Consider the following 18761-nt stretch of genomic DNA (forward strand, 5'->3'; position numbering starts at 1 on the left):
AGCTCACGCCTCTGCCCTCCGGATCACAAAACAGCAGGCACTGATAATCAAAGGGGATGTATCCACTCATATGACTATATGGACTATGCCAATCGGTGAATTTGCCAAAAAGGTTGGACTTGAAGTGATACAAGTTTTCATGAACAGTTCTGGTGCTGAAAAACATTGAGTGCTTACCTAATTACATGGCAGTAAGGTCCAGTGTGTAATATTTGGCTTGATTTATGATGGCGCAAAGCAGAGACATCTACATTAAACTCACCACCATGGCCATGGATCCATGAGTAAAGCGGTTTCAGAACTGGATTATTTTACTGTGTCAAAAGTCATACAAACCACAACATAAAGGTCCAGTGTGTAAAAGTTGACCTTAGTTGTGATTATTATATTGGTAAAAGCTTAATATACTGCCCATGAAAGTGTATAATCGCAGTACTGTAAAAGTATTTTGGTTCTCATATATATGCAAGAATATACACAGTCAAGGGTCTTGCACCGCCATTTTTCTAAGGAAGCCTGGTGTGGACAATCCAGCCCGCCTGACTGCTTGCGTTTTCAAATAAACCAAGAAAGAAGAGCGTGGACGAGGTTTCCAGGTTTGGGTGCGCAGGCCACCGTAGTGGGAGAGTGAAAACGCTGCAATCTAAAATGTAACCACTGGATGTCGCTGTTTCTTCTTCACAATCTCCAAATATTACACACTGAACCTTTAACTCTTAACTTACACTTAATGGTCAAAACCTGTCATTACTGTGGGAGTTTCAATGGGTGCTTCTGATCTCTCAGGATTTTACTCCAGTTTGGTTAAATAAATTGAAATGCAGTGAGTAATTTATGTTTATGAGTTCATGAGTAATAAATATTAGTTATTAAAATAACCATTTAAAAATTGCCTTATTTGACAACCCTTTATTTGCGTAAGTAACCACAAAAACATAAATAATACACTATAAACAGAAGTTGATTCAAACTTTTCGCTGCTGTTCAGATGCCAATGGGACAGACGGCATGTGGGTGATTTCCAGACTACCAGAGAAATCCTTTGCCAGGAGTTGAATGGTCGACTCAGAGAGTCCCAGATGTGTGTTGTTGAGGTAACATAGAAATCTAAAGAGAAAAAAAAATAGATATAAAAATAAGTGTTTAAATGTACAAAATAATATACAGTTGCACTTTGAATAATAATTTAAAAAATACAATATTTACCATTTCACATGAATAATTACAATAAAATACTCCACTAAAAAGTCGACGACCAGATATTAACAGGAAGATGTTTAAACTGCCTCAACACTTCCATCTGCTGTCACACTAAATTGTCTGAAGTGCCCAGCTAAACAAACCTGAACTGTCTTTCTAAGTATTTTGTGATTTGAAGACGAGGTGACGCCATATCTGTGCCACTCTCACCCGTCTGGCTCGTCTTTCTGCTGCTGTGATTTCTGGAGGCGACACATGAAGCGGAGGGTTGGCATGTAGTCCGCAGTCACAGCGTCTCTCTTCCCCAGAAGGCCGAATGGCTTTTGACTGAGCAATGTCCTGCTCAGCTTGTACCTGATGGGGGTGGAAAACACAGACGAAATATCAACCTGATTTTGATTATACAATGAACATCAAAAGCCATGAGGCTACTGAGGGGAGCAGGGTTTGATTCAGACGGTTTTCATTGTTGTGTTCTTTCACAAATGGTTCTCTGCCTCAAAAATGAACACATTTTTCATGTGATTCATGACCATTCAAGTGTTTGCATCACCACCCAGACATGCATCCAGTTGGGTGTTGAGCTGCAGGGTGGAAAGTGCGTCATCCATCAGTATTTGGGATAAGGCTGTTGCAGCAAACACAATTATCTTGTTCTTCTCACTTCAGTTCTTCCTTTAGGCTTTCCGCCTGCTAGTTCCAACCTCAGCAACCTTCTACTGATGCATGAACTGTCCTGTCTCTCTACCTGTCTGTCCCTTTGATCTCCTCATTTCTGCTCCTGTCTATGCTGCTCACTGCCAAAGAGAAGCTCGTGGGTGGGGCGAACTTGATGCAACATAAAACCCTGATGTGTTTTGGAAGTGACTGACGCAGAAGCACTCAGATGCAGAACAGACTCACCTTGACGCAGACTGAAAACTGAAGTTGAGGTCTGGTCTCTCAGAAGAGGAAGGTGAGGTCAGACGCTCCGGCGGCCACCCGGGGCTCTCCCCTGCCACTTCCTGTTGGCTCCTCTGGTTTCCCCACCACGCGCCACACACTCTTTTCAGGCACTCGCGGCAGCTCAAGTCCTCGACCGCTGCCCGAATGTCCAACAGCTTCTCCTGGCTCCGACTCCAGCTCTTCTCCTCCTCCTCCTCCCTCATCTCGTCTAGCATGCCATCGTGTGTCTCGGCTCCCGTCCACACGAACCTCTCAGGTCCACAGGGGCCTGGAACCGGCGGGGCTGTGGCATCGAGGAACGACATGCAGTCAAAGAAGTCCGTCAAGGCGTCCAAACAGGCGGCTGTGGTTTGTCCAGTCCCGTCTCTCCGGCTGCTGCCGCCCCCTGCTGACGTCCTCTGTGTCCCACTGGAGGAGGACGTGGTGGTGTCCACCAGGGGGTGACGTGTTCTCCGGCTGAGCTTGGAGCTCTTCCTGACAGCATGAGCCCTGGTGGGCAGCTGGATGTGAGAATCTGAGGATGGCGAGTCACCCGACGGCTTGCAGAGGTCCTCAGTGTCCTGGGTGGGCAGGAGGAGCCCCAGGTTAGAGTAGAGGAGGGACACGCCCCATCTCCAACTCTCAGCCAGGAGCTGCTGGAGCTGCGTGGTCTCCACCTCAGAGCTGGGTGGACTCTAAAGTGTAACATGAGAAAGAATGTTGACCGATTAATTTGTTCATTTGTCGTTTTTCAACTCATATTGAAAAGTATTTGCACTACACACAATTTGTGACAGATGGATGTGTCCTGCTTCCATACTGAAAAAGGTCTAAAAAAAATTTTTTTAAATCACTTTTTAGATGAAAATTTGCACAATATTACATGAAACTATGCACTATTTCATGATCTTGAAAGGCTCAGTATCACGTAATTATGTGCAAACCTCATGTTTTTATATAAGTATCAGTAATAAGTACGAGACACTGTATAAGATACTGAGCCTTTTCACTATTGCAAATTAAGTAAATAAGGTGAAAATTATCACGTGCAAACGTAAAACTTTCATGTAAATACTGAGCCACCCCCAACGTTTTTTTTTTCTAGTATGGCAGCAGTACACTTCCGTAGTAACACATCATAACTTGCCTTTACAATGTCCAGCAGTTGGTCAGGTGTGATGCTGCGGAGGCCCAGCATGGTTGCAGCGCAGCCCGTGTAACACTCTGAAAGCCGTTGGTCATTTTTCCGCTGTTCCTCAGCAGCACTTGAACCTATGTGAATATAACAGAAACATTAGTACCAGCAGTTTTCTTTTTTTTAAACACACATTCGGAGACATCAATCAACGCACGCCGTCCGCAGGTTCGACGAAGCGCCTGCCCTCCGCCGCTGCTGACCCAGAGCTGGAGCTGCAGCAGGCAGCGTCTGACGTCTCCACCTGACAGCCTGAGAAGGTCGTGAGCGTCGGAAAACTTCAGACGCGTGCCCTCCGCCAAGGCCACCAGCTGGAGGTAGCTGCAAACGTTTGCCTAGGGGGAAAATAAAATTCAACTTCTGGCCAGTCGGGTTCCTTCCAAAAGGATCGTCCAAGGATACCAAACTGAGGTCTGACATATTGTATGATTAAAGTTTCCGCTATTCAAGAAAAAATAAACTGTTTCACAAAGCATAATGACATGAGTTTATGAAGCTCCCTTTGAGGGGCTTAAAGGATGCTTTAAATTGAAAAAAAAAAAACCTTTGCTGGGACTTTGAAGGTAATTTCCATCACGCTGCAGTTGAATCTCTCTTTGAACGAGGGATCTGGAACACATTGGAGTTGATTTCAGGGGTGACACCACCAATTACTGTTGCTCAACGTTGCAGCGGTGTGTGTTCTTACCGTTGGTGGTCAGAACGACGGGCCTTTTCGTCGTCAGCATGAAGGTCTTGATGGCTGAGAGGAAACCAACGTCATCATCAAATATGACATCAACCTGTTGTGTGGGGGGGGAGGGGAGGGGACACAGATTGACATGTAGCATAACTGATGAGGTCCTGTTCTGTTCAGAGCTCTCATAGTGTAAGTGAGTGTAGAAATGAGTGGAAGGCTGCAAACAGAGGGCTAAATATGCTGTTTTCTATCCACCTGTAGTCTTTGGATAATGAGTCACTGAAGGCTACTTTCACCAGGATGAAAGATAAGAATGTTTGGAATGAGTGTAAAGTCCAACTAATGAGTGTCATGGTGTTTGTGTTACTGTTTTACCTCCTCAAACAGGATGAGTGACGTGGCTGTCTTTTTGTGCCGGGACTTGGCTCCATCGGGCCCTGAAGACGAGCGGCCCGCTGTCCTGTCGTCTGCTTTCCCAGATGGCAACAGTCCACCAGAGTGCAATGGATCTGCTTTGGCCTTCACCTTAAAGAAGTTGGCCAGAGTGACCGCAGCTTGACTGGGTTTCTGTTTGAGGCCTGAGCGGCCGAGCTTCTGCGCCGCTCTCTTTTTTGAGGTAGTGCTGACATTTTTAGGACGTAGTGTTCTCCCTGTTAGAGAAAACAAGATGAAAACAAGATTTTATTTCTAAAGTGATAAATCACATTCAAACATTATATTGTAAAGATTTAAACTATACTGTACTTGTCATCAATGCCAATGCAAACACCAGTGTTGAGCGTAAATCATAGAACTTTTTATTTTTAAATAATTCACAGAGAAATTGTTATTTCTTTTTAAACAATTACTGGTACATCAACTGTGTCCTACCCGGCAAGCTCTCAGGTTTCTGGGCAGTAGTGTAGTTATTGAAGTAAGCTGGCTTCAGTGGGTCCTTCCCAGATATCTCCACCAGGTGGGACTGGGTTGCCTCCTTCAGTTGGGCCAGAACATGGCAGCCACTGCGCAGTGACGAGCAGTTCACCTCGAACACCTTGGATCAGAAAGAAGGAAAACACCGTTCTTTTCTCTTAATTTGTAATATTCTGTGATACAGGAAGCAGGCTGTGGTGGAGGAAACGGGGGAACTCGCCAAGGTTCCTGGATGCCATTTCAGTCTCTATCTTAAAACAAATCACTTACTTTCAGGGTTAAATGCATTGAAATCTTCACAAAATAGCACAGAGAATTTGACTAAATTAGCACAGGGGTTCCCAACCTTGAAGCCGAGCTCCTGAGCGCAGGCGTACACCGAGGCTGTCTTGCCCACTCCAGGAGGCCCAGTGATGAGAACGGTGTTGCACAGTGGCTGGCCTCCATCGCCCTCAGCCTCAGTCTCGCCCCGAAAATCTCCACAGTCCCACACATCTTATATAGCCAAAGAAATTGTGTTCAGGGATTTTTTTTTTTTTTTGATCAATCAATAATTGCTTATTTAAAACCTGAAAAAAAAAAGGTCACACCGCTGCTATCTTCTCTTTCCTTTTCCTCCGGTGCTCTCGTCTCGTCACAGACAGCTTTTTGTTTCCATTTCTTCAACCAGCTGCACGACAAAATGATTTTTTTTTCTTCACAGAGTTCAAGTCCAAATTACGGATGAAAATAAAAGGGAATGTCACCTTTGCAGTTTTTTCACAGCGGCAGCATTGCCGATGACTTCACTTGAATTCTGAGGGCTGTATTTGTCAGTCCATAGAAGAGTCTCCAAAATGACATCTGAAAAACAGAAGAATAAATAAATAAATACAATTGGGGATCGGTGCAATTTTTCACTACAATACTTTTCTTTCAGGCTTTCAATCTGCACCTTTCCAAAGGTTATGTGGGTGTGACAAGTGTTTACTTTCTTCAGATATTTTCAGTTTTTATCTCCTTTAAAGCTCTCTCAAAAGAAATACTTGCAATTTTAATCACTACAGTACAATACAATACAATTATTATATTAATAGCATAAAAAGATCTTTGAGTGCCATTGACAAAAAGCAACCCTAGTGTCAGAAATCATCATTAACCTCTTTGGGGATCATTTAATGTTTTATCTGACTGGCTCTCCGATTTGTTGATCAGTCCCGACGCATTCAGCTGCTTCAGCCTGCGGGTGCGACTGAGTCGACTGCTTCTAGGCTGCAGGAGGCTTCGGGCTGCTCTCTCCACGCCGCCCTGAGCTGATGCAGGACAGTCACCCACAGCAGCAGTGCAGCCGGCAGTCAGGTCCAGCCTCGGTCGTTTGGGGACCCTCTCAGGGCGACCACATTCTGAGTGGTTCTGCTGGGAACTTAATGCCTGGATGGTTTGTTGGGAATGTTGAGCTGAACAGACGCACACAAAACAATGCACTTTGTTTATGACAAAGCAGATGGAAAGAAGCGATGCAGTGATAACAGATTTTGTTTTTTGTTTGTTTGTTTTTTAATGGGTGTCACCTGAACACAGCGCACTAGATTTCTCCTGCAGATTGCTCAACGCTGTCCGGGCAGGGAAGGCAGGGTTGGACGTCCGGATCTCCTCCAAACATCTGGTCACATCTGGCGGTGGCAGTCGTCCTCTATAACGACCCGCCCTGTGTGTTGGGTCACAACTGTGTTTGGCATCTTGATGAATTGTCACCTGTTGCTCACGTTCAATCTGAGAGGGGAAGTCCTCTTTCTGCTGAGCGATCCTAGCATTTGTTCCGTGTTTGCTCACGGTGCGGGGCAAGAAAATAGGCGCAATTTTAATGTTTTCAGCGCAGAAAGCCCACGGGTGCTCCTTGGTGGGTTCCTCCTCTGGAGAATGCAACGTCGAATCCTTTCCATCATCGGAGGAGGCCCGAGTTATCGCCTCGTTGGTTCTCGGTCGGCTATGACTTGAGCACGAAGCATCGTTGTTGGTATTCTTACATTTAAATGTGTTTTTCATAGCAACGCCTCTAACACGGTGACATTTTGAATTTAGCGCGTTGTTGTTGTCCCGCAGGCTGCATTTGAGACGTCACATTGTGCGACAAATTACCAAATAACCTAGCAAACCATTTGACTTGTTAATATAAAAAGAAATACATTTGGTTTATCTAAGTGTAAACTTATGAGCGCCCAAGGCATTTAAACAAACCAAGACCACGTCAACAAGCGAGCTTTTCGGGGAAGTTTTCGAACTCGTCTCGAATGACGTATATGATAGGCGACGGTTGATGACAACCCAAGATCGTTTATGTACAACGAAGCGCAGGATTTGATTTCGGAGGGACAAAATACTCGAAGGAGCGGTTCATATTCATTCGCATATTCAATGTGTTTGTCAGTGATTATTCAGCATACGATGACTTCCATAGTATGCACAAACCACAAGAAGACCTTTATTTCCGATCCTTGATGAGAATGCAGAGTGGGCGGTTATTTCTTCTTTGGTGTGAGAAGTAGCCGTTTGTTGCTACAGCCATCCCAACTTCACTGTTGGTAAACCAGTTAAGAGGCTTTCTGCAACCTAAATACGCACAATTTAGTGCAGGGAGTAAGAAATTACGTTTTGTTTTTGTTTTGTTTTTTCGGCCAAACTGAGTGACAAGTCAGTGACACCAATAAGAGCGAATGTATTTTATTTATTTAAATATAAAAATCCCCTAAACCAGAGTGTACAGTTCACATAATTTTCAACATAGTGTTTTGACAATAGTGAATGTCTCCCTTAGACTGGATGAATTCACAATCTCTGGAGCACAGCAGGGCAAAACCATGTTGTCCAACATGAGGTGTCTGATCAAAAAGTGTGAACTACAAAAGAAACAACTGAGGATCATGGAATAATAATAATAATAATAATAATAATAATAATAAAAGGTGCTAAAATAATAATAATAATAATAATAATATTACAGAACTACAGAGATTGGTGAAAATACTTTCCTTTGGCATAAACTGGCCTAACAAGAAAGACAACAGATTTGGGACTGATTATCTGTCAAAGAATCATCATATCGCATTAAAAACAGAAACAGCTATTTGTTCATTATTAGGATCACAATGGGGGTACAGCTGGATGTCTTAAGTGATTACATGTAGCATGTCTTTCACACTAATAACCATTAGATAAGTTTAACATTGCAGTTCCATTATGTTCACATTCTAAAAACGAAGAGGAACCGCAGACGTTATCTCCAGAATCATGGGTCATGAATGTCAAGCCCTCATCATGGAATAGAAGTTAATGTGCTGCTGGTTGGTTGTTTCGGTCACTAAAAAGTAAACTATTGGACAGTAAAATAAAATAAAAATAAATCTCCCTGGCTTTCCTTGAGTAATCAGACTGAAAAGGCTTGCAGGTGATGAAGAGGGAGCTCTGAAAGTCTTCTCGTGTCCAGTATTCAAGGCCTTAACAGTATTCCTACTGTTGCCTGGGCAATTACTAGCAAAGTCCACAGTCCACGGTGGACCTAGCACAGCTCTTATACACGTACAGGACTCTGGTCACTCATGAAAAAAGCCGTTGATTTTTATTTTTTTTTTAACAAAATTAACCCCACTGATGGCAGTGGAAAAAGTTGCATTTACTCCCACAGTGCATGATCTTTGTCTCCCCCTCCTGGCAGTGAAGAGTAACAACAGAAAGGCTTTCAACACTTGATTTAAACATACTGAACCCACCCAGACAGCTCAGGCAAACCAACCATTGCAGCTCATCTATGAAGAAAACAAAACAAAACACAAAACCAAACAAAGCCTGGTGACTAGTGCACCAGCACAGAATTATTGACAAAGATTTCTTTTCAGAACATGATTTGGGCCATTAACTGTATTACATCTGTGATTGACATCATCAGCTTGATGTGAATTTGTTTGGCAAAGGTATAGGGCTGCAAGCTGCAGGTTTAAACATGTGATGCAGCAAGAGCATAAAAAAAACAACAACGAAAGAAAAACAAAAATAAAAGCACAATTTTCTGGAAAGCTTTCTAAATACAAACATCAAGTGCTAAAACAATCAGGTACAAGGATAAGGTTTCTCAAAACGATTACTGTGTATGCGAACAAATAATCGAGAGTGACAGTGTTGCCAGGAAGGACAACTGTAGCCTTGATTACAGTTCATGAGTCTTGAACAAGACACACGACCTGGCGCTCGCTGGAGGCAGATACTAAGTGGCACCTACAAAACAGGTTCAACACAGACAATCCGGTCCCACGGCACCTCGTCCGTGTTGACGCGGCCCATTCAGTTTGCATTTGTTCATATTTGGTTCAATTCTCCAAGTTCCACAAACTTGTATACCTTGTACGCCGTTGGTTGAATCCTCTGAGGACCACTATTTCTCCCGCATACTGAAGCACCAAAGGGTCGGTAATGTTAATTAGGAAGAGAATATCTTGGGGAGGGAGGCGGCCCGAAAAAAAATGAGAAAGAAATTCACTGTTCCTTCCACCCGAATGTCCCAACATCAGTCTGTCAGTGCGCTTTTTGTCCTCTTGCCCTGTTTGCCCCCCGCGGCTGCGCCGGCGTTCCCGTTGCAGGCCCCCCCCGGCGCCAGGCTCGGGTCGGGCTGCTCCTCCCTCTCGGCCTCCGGCAGCTCCTCCTGGATCTGCCGCAGGCGGGCCATGGCGCGGTCGATGGTGGACGTGCTCACCAGGTTGAAGTCGTGCATGCTGACCAAGTGCAGCAGGAAGTTGCGGCAGAGGTTGCGGCGGATGATGTGAGCGCCTCGGGTCTCTGTGAAGAGCATGATGGCCTGATTCATCTGGTTGTCCGCGATGAAGCTGTGGGGAAGGGGGGGGGGGGGGGGGGAGAGAGCAGCAGACGTGTGGTTTTTATTTGGGAGCCACATTTACTCAACAGATACAATTTGAAACTCAGCCTGTGTGAATGTGAAAGATGCTGAACGGTGTGCAGCTTAGTCTGGAGACTCTCTCATGCAGTTCAGAAAAAAAGAAAGAAAGAAAATGACAGAAAAAATTGACACAGCTGTGGGACAGTTAAGAGACCATGGAACTGGTCAACTGCTCATGGAAACACCTGAACTCGGAAAAACCTCTGAAATATGGCTAAAAGGTTTTGACGCTCTCATGAGGTGATTTTTCACATGTATTCATATAGAATTATATCGCAAAAGTGTCATGGAAACACGTTTACCGCATTTACATGTCAGCAGATGAGACATACGGGGTCAAGTAATCAGAGAAAAAGTCTTGACGGCAAACAAACGTAACCAAAGCAAATGCAGTTGTTTCCATTCAATGGAAACAACTGCAAATCGCAAGTATACTTTATCGCTTTTATTTTGCGAAAAAAAAAATGGAAACGCAGCTAATTAAGCTACTAGATATAAAACAAAGCAAAAGAACATCAGCAGGCTTGACTCTTCAGAAATGTCTCGTTCTTGAGAACCTACCCATTCTTCATCACATGCAGGTTCCACAGCTTCATCACCTCCTTCTCCCCCTCATTGACGTCTGTGAACTCATCGAGTTGCTGCAAATGCAAGGATGAAAAAAACAATGAGTTAGTACAAAGAATGAGAGAGAGGGTGAGCAAACTAAATACAGTCAAACATCCCGAGGCCCTGACTGGACAGCAGACAGATTTCTCACCGTGGCCGTCTTCTCTCTGAGCCAGTCGGGATCTCGCTCATCCTCGCTGTCCAACTCCATCTCCTGGGGCCGCAGGGGCATGCAGCTGTCACTGTGGAAATAAAGACGGTTGTGTCCGCTGACATACGTCCTCTGCTGTTCCAGCTCGCCGTCCTCAGTCTCCAGGAACTCGGAGAGGCTCGGCTTGGTCCTCTTTGGTCTACAAGAAGTGAGAGGTGAATGGCGAATCCCAAATATGCATCCAGGACAGTGAAGATCAAATCCTGCTACTCTGCCATCGTTGATTATTGTATGAACAACAATTCTATCCGTCATGAAAATGGAAATGAAAGAAAAACCATTCAAATCAGAAGTACGTGTCCAAACTTTTGACTGCTAGTGTATAATGCACAGGGCAAATACAAATACAAAAGGTTCCATGTATCACGGAAACAGAATCAGAGTGAGGAGTTCACTCAAGTGTCTCAAAAAGTGTGTTTGGCAGAGCTGCTGATGGAAACATCTGCAGTCTAATGGCTGTTTACCGCTCGGACTCCTAAAACTCAGGACCTTTACTTTTAGGATTTAGGGGATCACGACAAATAAGCTGTTGCCTATTCTGCCACAACTGTTTCAACAAACACACAAACCGCATCATTTCTTCTGTATCTTGCCAAGTGACTCTGCTCAGCTCACGTGTGGCAATCTGCTTTTAAATGCATCTTTGATTTATTCTTTTTATTTACTGTGTAACATGCATCGTTATACTGATAACATTTTCATTGCGGTTCCCGCACACATGATCTCCTACTTCCTTAAATCCTGGGCATTCCCCTAAATCAGTGTCAGACAGCGACCTCACCTGCAGACCAGTATGTGGGTCACAGCCGTCCTCTTCACGGGGCCGTTGCGGCTGAAAGCGAAGCCCGGCTGGCTGTGGATGTCCTGAGGGTTGCCAACGTAAGAGCCGTCGTAGCACTCGTTGATGGACACGTCTATCCTTGCTCCTTTAGGGTGAGGCTGCACAGTGACGGATAAAAAGAGATGTTAAGCCATTAAAAGATGCTATGCAGAGTCTATGTGGCCCTAATAAAGTTTTGCTAAGCGTTTACTTGGATCATATAAAAGTGTCTCGACTCAAAGCCTGATTTTTGCTGCAATCCCGTCTCGTCCTAGTCAGTCAGCCCAAACTTTGGAACGGGAGTGCACACATGGGCAAAACAAATATCGCTGCAGTAATGAGCTGGTACAGACAGGTTTTTCTCTGTGCCTGACAATGTGATACTGTGGCGAGCCAAGTGGTTCTTAAGCACATGATGTAAAAACAACAACATGAAGGAATTGTTCAGTTTTACTCCAAATACGGCTGAAGGATGACTTGGTGACTAGTCATGACTGCAGGCAGGGCAAACGAGCAGTTCGGCAACTATTCTTGGACAAACCGACAGCGACTCACCACGTAGTTGAAGATGAAGCGGGAGTGGGAGAGTTTGAGGTGTTTGAGGAGGCTGTAGAGTTTGCTGCAGTTCAGGGTGCACCAGGGACAGTGGAGGTCGTCTCTCGCCTCCGTCTGCTGCCGGGTGTTGTTGTTGTACAGGAACTACACAGGGACCAATCACAAGGTCACAGGTGCGCAGTGAGACTGAAACAACTCACAGATCTAACACATGTAGCATCCTGCTTTGCAGTTGTCCAAACAGGAGACTCTTTCTCAAGCAATTTTCAATCGCCGGTGATTTACCTGATAAAATATGCGGAGCTTCTGCCGCGGCTCACACTGGACCTGCTCTTTCTTTGTCTGAATGTCTGTGCTGGCTGATTCTTTCACTGCTGAGAGGACAGAAACACAGACGGTTACAGAATCAACTGACCGACTTCACATATTTTCATGAAGAAAATTGATTATGGAATTATGTTCACACCACAGATGTGAAGCTGATTGACTTGTTGAAGTGCTGATACACAATTTTGTAGACTAAATGAAAAAAAGAGCAGAGTTGGAACAGAACGTGAAGACAAGTGTTGCCAAGTGCAGCGGGGCTAATCAAGGTTTTTGTAAAATAAGTTAAAAAAATCATTCATGATCCTCCAACTGATCAACATTGGTTGGTCAACTGCTGTGGGGATTTTTAATCCATTGAGACGATGAACAGACATCCTGCATATCTCAGATTCCTCAAACTACATTCTAGCCTTAATGTTGCAAAGGACCAAACGTAATTCCTGCTCGCACAAAATAGAAATGAATTATTTAAACACTGTGTTCACGTTGGTAACCTCCAAAGCCAAGCATCAGCATGCGATCCGTGGGAAGCGTCCCTTCGGTGAAGAGGAAAAGCTTTTGCACTTACTCATGAGGGCAGCTCTGTGGTTGCTGGTCCGTGTCTCCATGGGGCCGGAGCTGTCCGAGTTGCGAGTGGCCAGTGGCTTGGCCACTGGCGCCGTGGACTTCCCGCTGGCGTCGCCCGTCCAGCGCAGAATAAACTGCAGTGTGGGTCCCTGAGAAAACGTTTCGAACGGCGGCAATCTCTGCGGAGGAGGAGGCAAACGACGGCCGGTCAGTCACATGGTGGTGTGAAGAACACTGAAGAGGTGGTTCACACCTTTGGACCCAGGACCTCATTTGACAGAGCTAGCCAGTGTGCTATTTATCAGTGGAGACCATTTCAAGACATTTCATCCTGCCCTGCAGTTTAGCAGAGTTCACTGGTGCTAGGCTAGCGCAAGTCAATGGTTTCTGCTAGCCTGCCAGAAAAAACCAAAAACAATCTTACCCACTCCTCAGTAGCTCTGGTTAGTAGCGTAACCAGTTGCTCCTGCTGTATCATCGTTTCCAACATGATTCTATCAACACAGACTTTTATATTTAACACTATGCCGTTACACTTGATTATGACTCACCACTGATTAGTGGCACACTGGCTAACTTGGAAATATATATAAAGACTTTTATTGTACTGCGACTATACACTTTAATTCATGTGAAATAGGCAGTAGGTTCATTTTAAGTGGAATTGCAACCCTCAACCTACCTTTCCGTCTAGAATGGTTTCCCATGTGGCTCGCTTCTTGTTCACAGGGCTGTCCTCCATCCCCTGCATTGCCACTTCATATTCCCCATCCAGTAGCTGCAACCTCCTGCAGCAGGCAAACACGATTATTGGTCAATGTAAAAAAAAATTAAATAAACCGTATCTTTACCGTTTCAGAAGCACCGCCAATAATAAAACCTTCTTTACCTATTCTTGTCAAACACAGTCATCTGAGCAATGTAGGTCTCTGTGGTCTCGCCCTCCTCACGATGGGACGAGCTTCTCTTCTTTCTAGTGGGAGTATCCGTTACGTCTTTATGTAAAAAAACGAAAACAATAAAAAAATAAAAAGTCAGGACCTCTAAATCTACCCCATGAAGATTTTAGCTCGAGCCGAAACCCTCGGCTGGTGTTCAATCCCTACCAATGTTCTCGTTGGCCTCGCCGTTGACCAGGCCGTTGGTGTCGCGCCTCCCCGAGCGCGACACCCTGAACAGGAGCGAGTACGACTTGACCATGTGACTGTTGCTAGGCTCAAACTCGTTGCTGGAGACCAGTAAGGAAGGGAAGGAACCAGGCTTGGTTTGGTTACTGTCAGGATTCAAAGGCACCTGCTTTTTACCTGTAGGCACTTGCTTTATGGGGCAGCTAACATCCTAAAAGAGAAAAAAAATCCATACTGAAATTAACAAAACACATTCAATATGGAACAAAAACTCTCTGGCAAAATATAAAAGTGAAGTTGGAAACTTTACCTTGCGCTTTTTATGACAGACTTTGACAAGTAGCACCTCCAAGGACACGGAACTTTGTTCATTTTCTGAATTCTGAGATGGCTTTTCTAAACAACAACAACAACAAAACAGGGTCAACACGTAGAACTCTGTCCAGTTATAAGATACAAAAACATAACTCCCACACAAACCACAGAATTGTCATTTAAAACACTGATAACCATCTTCACTACTTGTGCTTGGCCAATCCATTCTTGGAATTTGACTTTTTGATTGAGAAGACACTTGGTATTCTTGTCAGGGTATTAAAAGGACATATTCTGGTGTTTCCTCTAAGAAAAGGTATGAAACAGTGGTGATTTTCCTACCGTCCTTATGGAAGAACCCAGTGAAGGTCAACTGTAAATGTGAAGACAAACTAAACAAAAACAGAAAAAACAAGTTGAATTCACTCAGATCTGCAGCCAAGCATTTTTCTTCTTCAGTGCCTTTCAAGAATTCAGCTGATAGAGGCACTACGAGTATCATACCTTGGAGAATCCTGCTCTCCTTTCATTTTCTCCACCGCCTGCAACATTTCATCCACTTTGAATACTTTCCTAAGAGGAGGAATTTCAAGAGTTGAAAAACATGTATAAAGTTAGTAACATACAGAGGGATAAAACTGCCAAAATTAAGCTCCAGTGGAAGTTAGTCAAAGAAATCATTGACTTAGTGGGGAGTTTAGATTCAGGGGTTCCTGACCGACAGTATGAGGCCAACATAGCAGAAGATTTTTCTGAGGAGTTGTTTCTGTCATTTCCAACTGAGATAGTGAACGAATCAAAGAAACAATTCACAGTTTTGGAGAATCACATTCTTTGTGGTTAATAACAAATAAATATAAATATCTTCACTTCATCATTAATTCAGTATCTGGGATTGATTTGTTTGGACTTGCTGTGCAGGATGTTCGAGTCTGCATTAGGCTCGCCTACTGACTTTCATGAGTTAGACTGAAAATGTAAATTATCTCATTATGCTACTTAAGGCTGGCACAGGGACCATGAAGTAATTCAACACATAGTGAAAGAATTGAGTTGACTTTTAAATAAGTCAATTTATATTTTAACATGTCTACATTTTGCATAACTTACTTCCTTTTTATTTCTAATTGTAATTAATTGAAACATTTATTCAATTATGCATTAATTATGGGATTATATATTAATTTGTTATATTTTTCCACTTACGTCCCTCCATAGTAAAAACATTTAATGTCAAACATATTTATAGGCACAGTTAATAATAATAAGCTATGTCTATGCCTCTTGAAATCAGCGTCAAAATGATGGTTTAGTTAGAGGGAGAACATTGCTTCTGAGTTAGCTGTTTTGTTGATTTTTGTTGCCACTGGACACTACAACAGTTTTTAGTGCTACAATGGAATACTCTAGAAATATACAATTGACTTTCGTACCTTTTGGCATTCGTTCGACTATTTCTGTGAGACATGAAGGTGAGAGTCCTGTGCAAAAAAATGGGCTGAAAGGGAAATTTGAAGAGATGAGTAATTAGATGCAAAATTACACCCCATGTGTTTTGAAGCAGGTTACTTATTAAACCAAACAAAGGAAACTTGTTCACTTACTGCAATCAAGTTCCTTGTGCGCAGAAATCTGTATATCTGAGTTGGTTCTGAAAAAAGGACAACTTGCATTTAACTTTGCAGGATTTCAACTGATTTTTTTTGTTTTTTTGTTTTACAAAAATGTTAATAAGGTGCAACCGACTTGTTCTATACACCACACAGTTGAATAAAAATTACTCCGAATGAAGTTACACAATTGTTAAGGTAGGATAACAAAGAGAATGTAGAAAAATAGCGTCAGATATAACACCAATTGCAATTGTAGATCAGATGTTGTTACACGTGCTTAACACGTTATAAAGACTACCATGGAAATAAAGTTCGACATGGTTGATTATCGGTAAACAGTGTGAGCTACTAGTTCAGTACAAGAGAAATGTCTGCCAAAACTTCATAAAGACTACAAAAAAGTAGTAACAAAGTTGATTTGTTACTACCTAATTTGATACAACCTAAGCGGCGTAGAACGCGTTTTCACGTAAGCGAAACGCACAAGCTTCATTACATTACAATCAAGTGACGAGTTGAGAAATCTTACTTTCGAAGGCCTGCAGGAACAGCTCATGGTCGGCCTGAATCTGCTCCATCTTCGGCTTCTTCACAGAGTTCATCATCGCAGATGAGGCGGGGTACACAGCGCCGTTAGCCTTACAACTCGCCCCACTCATAACATGAGCTGAATTCTGTAGTTGAAGCAACAACAACAAAAAAAGAACTGCGCTTAAAAATATGAACTTTGTGACGGGACAACTGGTGGCACAACACGTTAGCTTAGCCTGTAGGGCAAATACTCGCGTTAGCACCCGAGCTAACTGGCTAATATGTTGGCTACCCGTGTAGTTGTAGTTGAACTATCGGTTTGTTTGCTCACAGTATGTTTAAGGGGCGCCGCGAATTCGTTTACCTCGGGGAGGATGTGATAAATAAAAGCAAACCTACCCTAGCCGATGGCATCCAGCAGTAGAAGCCAGGCAGCCTGAGCAGCAGCAGCAGAGAGTCATGAAGATGAGGAGACGATGCGGCGCTGGCTAGTTAGCTGTCGTGCTAACATTATTTCACAGAAAACACACTTGTCGTGCGACGGTTGAGCTTCTCTGGCATTCAGCTGTCACAAACGCGGCCAAATGATGGCCTATCTGGGCTCGAATTCTGGAAATGTATCGATTATTTATTCCAAGTGTGAATCCTTCGATTTATACTGAACAACAGAGTATAAGACAGGTTTCAACCAATCAGAGGCTGGCTGAGTGAATCCTCGGCTGTGATTGGCTGCTGAACCCCGGAGATGACATACAACCCGCTCTCACTTTCCCCGATTTTGCGGGAAATAAGAGTTTATCAGCGTTCACGTCAACACGAGTCTGAAAGGGGAGGTCCTGCCATGATTGTGGCCTATGTTTGACAAAACTGTCACTTGCTAAGTGCATATTGTCCAAACTAATTCCATAGGTGGGACGCACAAAGTACAGTAAATACGGTGATAAACTACATAGTGCAAAAAGTCGTTCTGTAGAAGAAATGTTTACTTTGAGAAGTGATTATTAGTGGTTATTAGTTAAGTTTTCAGTGTAACTTATTGCACTACTGTAATAACATTGTACTGGTGGTATCAATGTGAATTGTACAAGGAGACAAAGAGAGGGAAACAATAATGATAACGACCCCCAATGTACTGCAAAATACCCAAACAGGCTCCAAGATGCTCAAAACATTTTTATTAATAGGGCATTTAGCATTGTAACTAAACTGTGGTTTCTTATGCAGAGATGATGATGATGATGATGATGATGATGATGATGATGATGATGATGATGATGATGATAATGATGTGACGACCCTGTCTCAATATAACTTGTTGCGGCTCCCAGCTGTTTTCCCATTTCAAGGTAGCGGTGGATGTGGGAGTGGCATCTTCTGATTAGGACACCTGTGCCGGTGCCCCCCGCAAGATAAAAGGCCGACTGCGTGTGCCGCTCGGTCTCTTCCCCATTCTCCATTCAGCAACCATAGGCGTCTGGCCGACTCTCAACTTCTTTTGTTCTGTTTTGCACCTGACAACACCCCACATCCTATTATTCACTCATCCACACTTACACTACTGATAATACTGACAAACACACACTATAGATTTCATTATTTTGCTTACATTATCTATTTTGTTATAATAAAACGTTTTGATTTACCGCAATCCGCAGTGTCCCTTCCGTTATTGTCATAACTCTCGAGCCGGGTTATGACAATGATGATGATGATGATGATGATGATGATGATGATGATGATGACGACGATGTAGAAAAAGTCTAGTGTCCGTCTGGTACGGTTCCACCTGAGGGAGCTCTCAAAGCCAATGTGAGCATCTCTAAAGTTGCAACTCCAGCCTCTTCACATATATAATATATAATTAGATCAGTGGAGTAGCCCTCTCATGCATAAACAAACAATTTTTATGGGTATTTCATAGTGTCGGAGCAGCTTCCACAGGATGTTTCTGTCCAGACTGTCGAAAGCCTTTTCGAAGTCTACAAAGTTTATGAAAAGTGGTGACTGCCATTCAATGCACTGCTCGACAATTATACGGAGTGATGCAATGTGGTCTGTACATGAATTGTTTTTCGGGAAACCTGCTTGTTCTTTTCTGAGGATCTTGTCCAGTGGTTCTTGAATTCTGTCCAGGATAATTCGGCAGAGGATCTTGTTGTGGACCGAGAGGAGCATGATGCCTCTCCAGTTTTCACATTCACTGAGGTTACCTTTTTTCTGAACTGTAACTATCAAGCCTTCTTTCCACTCAT

General features: G+C 43.5%; 2 protein-coding genes across 3 annotated transcripts; both read right to left on the reverse strand.

Moving 5' to 3' along the window:
- Positions 1-894: 894 nt before the first annotated feature.
- atad5b (ATPase family AAA domain containing 5b) lies at positions 895-7004 on the reverse strand. The gene is made up of 14 exons (XM_076043044.1): positions 6461-7004; positions 6050-6346; positions 5657-5753; positions 5501-5580; positions 5257-5405; positions 4869-5031; positions 4374-4648; positions 4008-4101; positions 3864-3928; positions 3477-3654; positions 3272-3396; positions 2104-2819; positions 1411-1554; positions 895-1107 (listed from the first exon to the last, which is right to left on the reverse strand). The coding sequence occupies exons 1-14, from the start codon at positions 6933-6935 to the stop codon at positions 966-968; spliced, it is 3000 nt and encodes a 999-aa protein (XP_075899159.1). The 5' UTR covers positions 6936-7004; the 3' UTR covers positions 895-965.
- A 1475-nt stretch (positions 7005-8479) lies between these two features.
- suz12b (SUZ12 polycomb repressive complex 2 subunit b) lies at positions 8480-17197 on the reverse strand. Of its 2 annotated transcripts, none has more exons than XM_076043016.1 (17): positions 16909-17197; positions 16508-16652; positions 15970-16016; positions 15799-15863; positions 14870-14938; positions 14708-14757; positions 14361-14446; positions 14030-14261; positions 13813-13918; positions 13606-13711; positions 12925-13102; positions 12315-12400; positions 12030-12173; positions 11436-11593; positions 10595-10793; positions 10396-10475; positions 8480-9763 (listed from the first exon to the last, which is right to left on the reverse strand). In XM_076043016.1, the coding sequence occupies exons 1-17, from the start codon at positions 16921-16923 to the stop codon at positions 9448-9450; spliced, it is 2082 nt and encodes a 693-aa protein (XP_075899131.1). In that variant the 5' UTR covers positions 16924-17197; the 3' UTR covers positions 8480-9447. The 2 variants fall into 2 exon arrangements, with proteins under 2 accessions (XP_075899131.1, XP_075899120.1); XM_076043005.1 differs by having other exon boundaries at positions 12315-12403; positions 16909-17196.
- Between the last annotated feature and the right edge of the window lie 1564 nt (positions 17198-18761).

Source organism: Nelusetta ayraudi, unplaced genomic scaffold (assembly GCF_046127955.1).
Source record: "Nelusetta ayraudi isolate G7.1 ecotype Tasmania unplaced genomic scaffold, CSIRO-AGI_Nayr_v1 ptg000004l, whole genome shotgun sequence".
NCBI lineage: Eukaryota > Metazoa > Chordata > Actinopteri > Tetraodontiformes > Monacanthidae > Nelusetta > Nelusetta ayraudi.

Coding starts and splice junctions, on each gene's coding strand:
- atad5b (XM_076043044.1), bottom strand. CDS start 6,935: ATGAAAAACACATTTAAATGTAAGAATACCAACAACGATGCTTCGTGC. Junction 6,347..6,460: donor ATCTAGTGCGCTGTGTTCAG/GTGACACCCATT, acceptor GCGTCTGTTCAG/CTCAACATTCCCAACAAACC. Junction 1,108..1,410: donor CAGAAAGACGAGCCAGACGG/GTGAGAGTGGCA, acceptor TTTTCTCTTTAG/ATTTCTATGTTACCTCAACA.
- suz12b (XM_076043005.1), bottom strand. Junction 14,758..14,869: donor GGAGAGCAGGATTCTCCAAG/GTATGATACTCG, acceptor GTTTTTGTTTAG/TTTGTCTTCACATTTACAGT. Junction 13,919..14,029: donor CGAGGCCAACGAGAACATTG/GTAGGGATTGAA, acceptor TTTTACATAAAG/ACGTAACGGATACTCCCACT.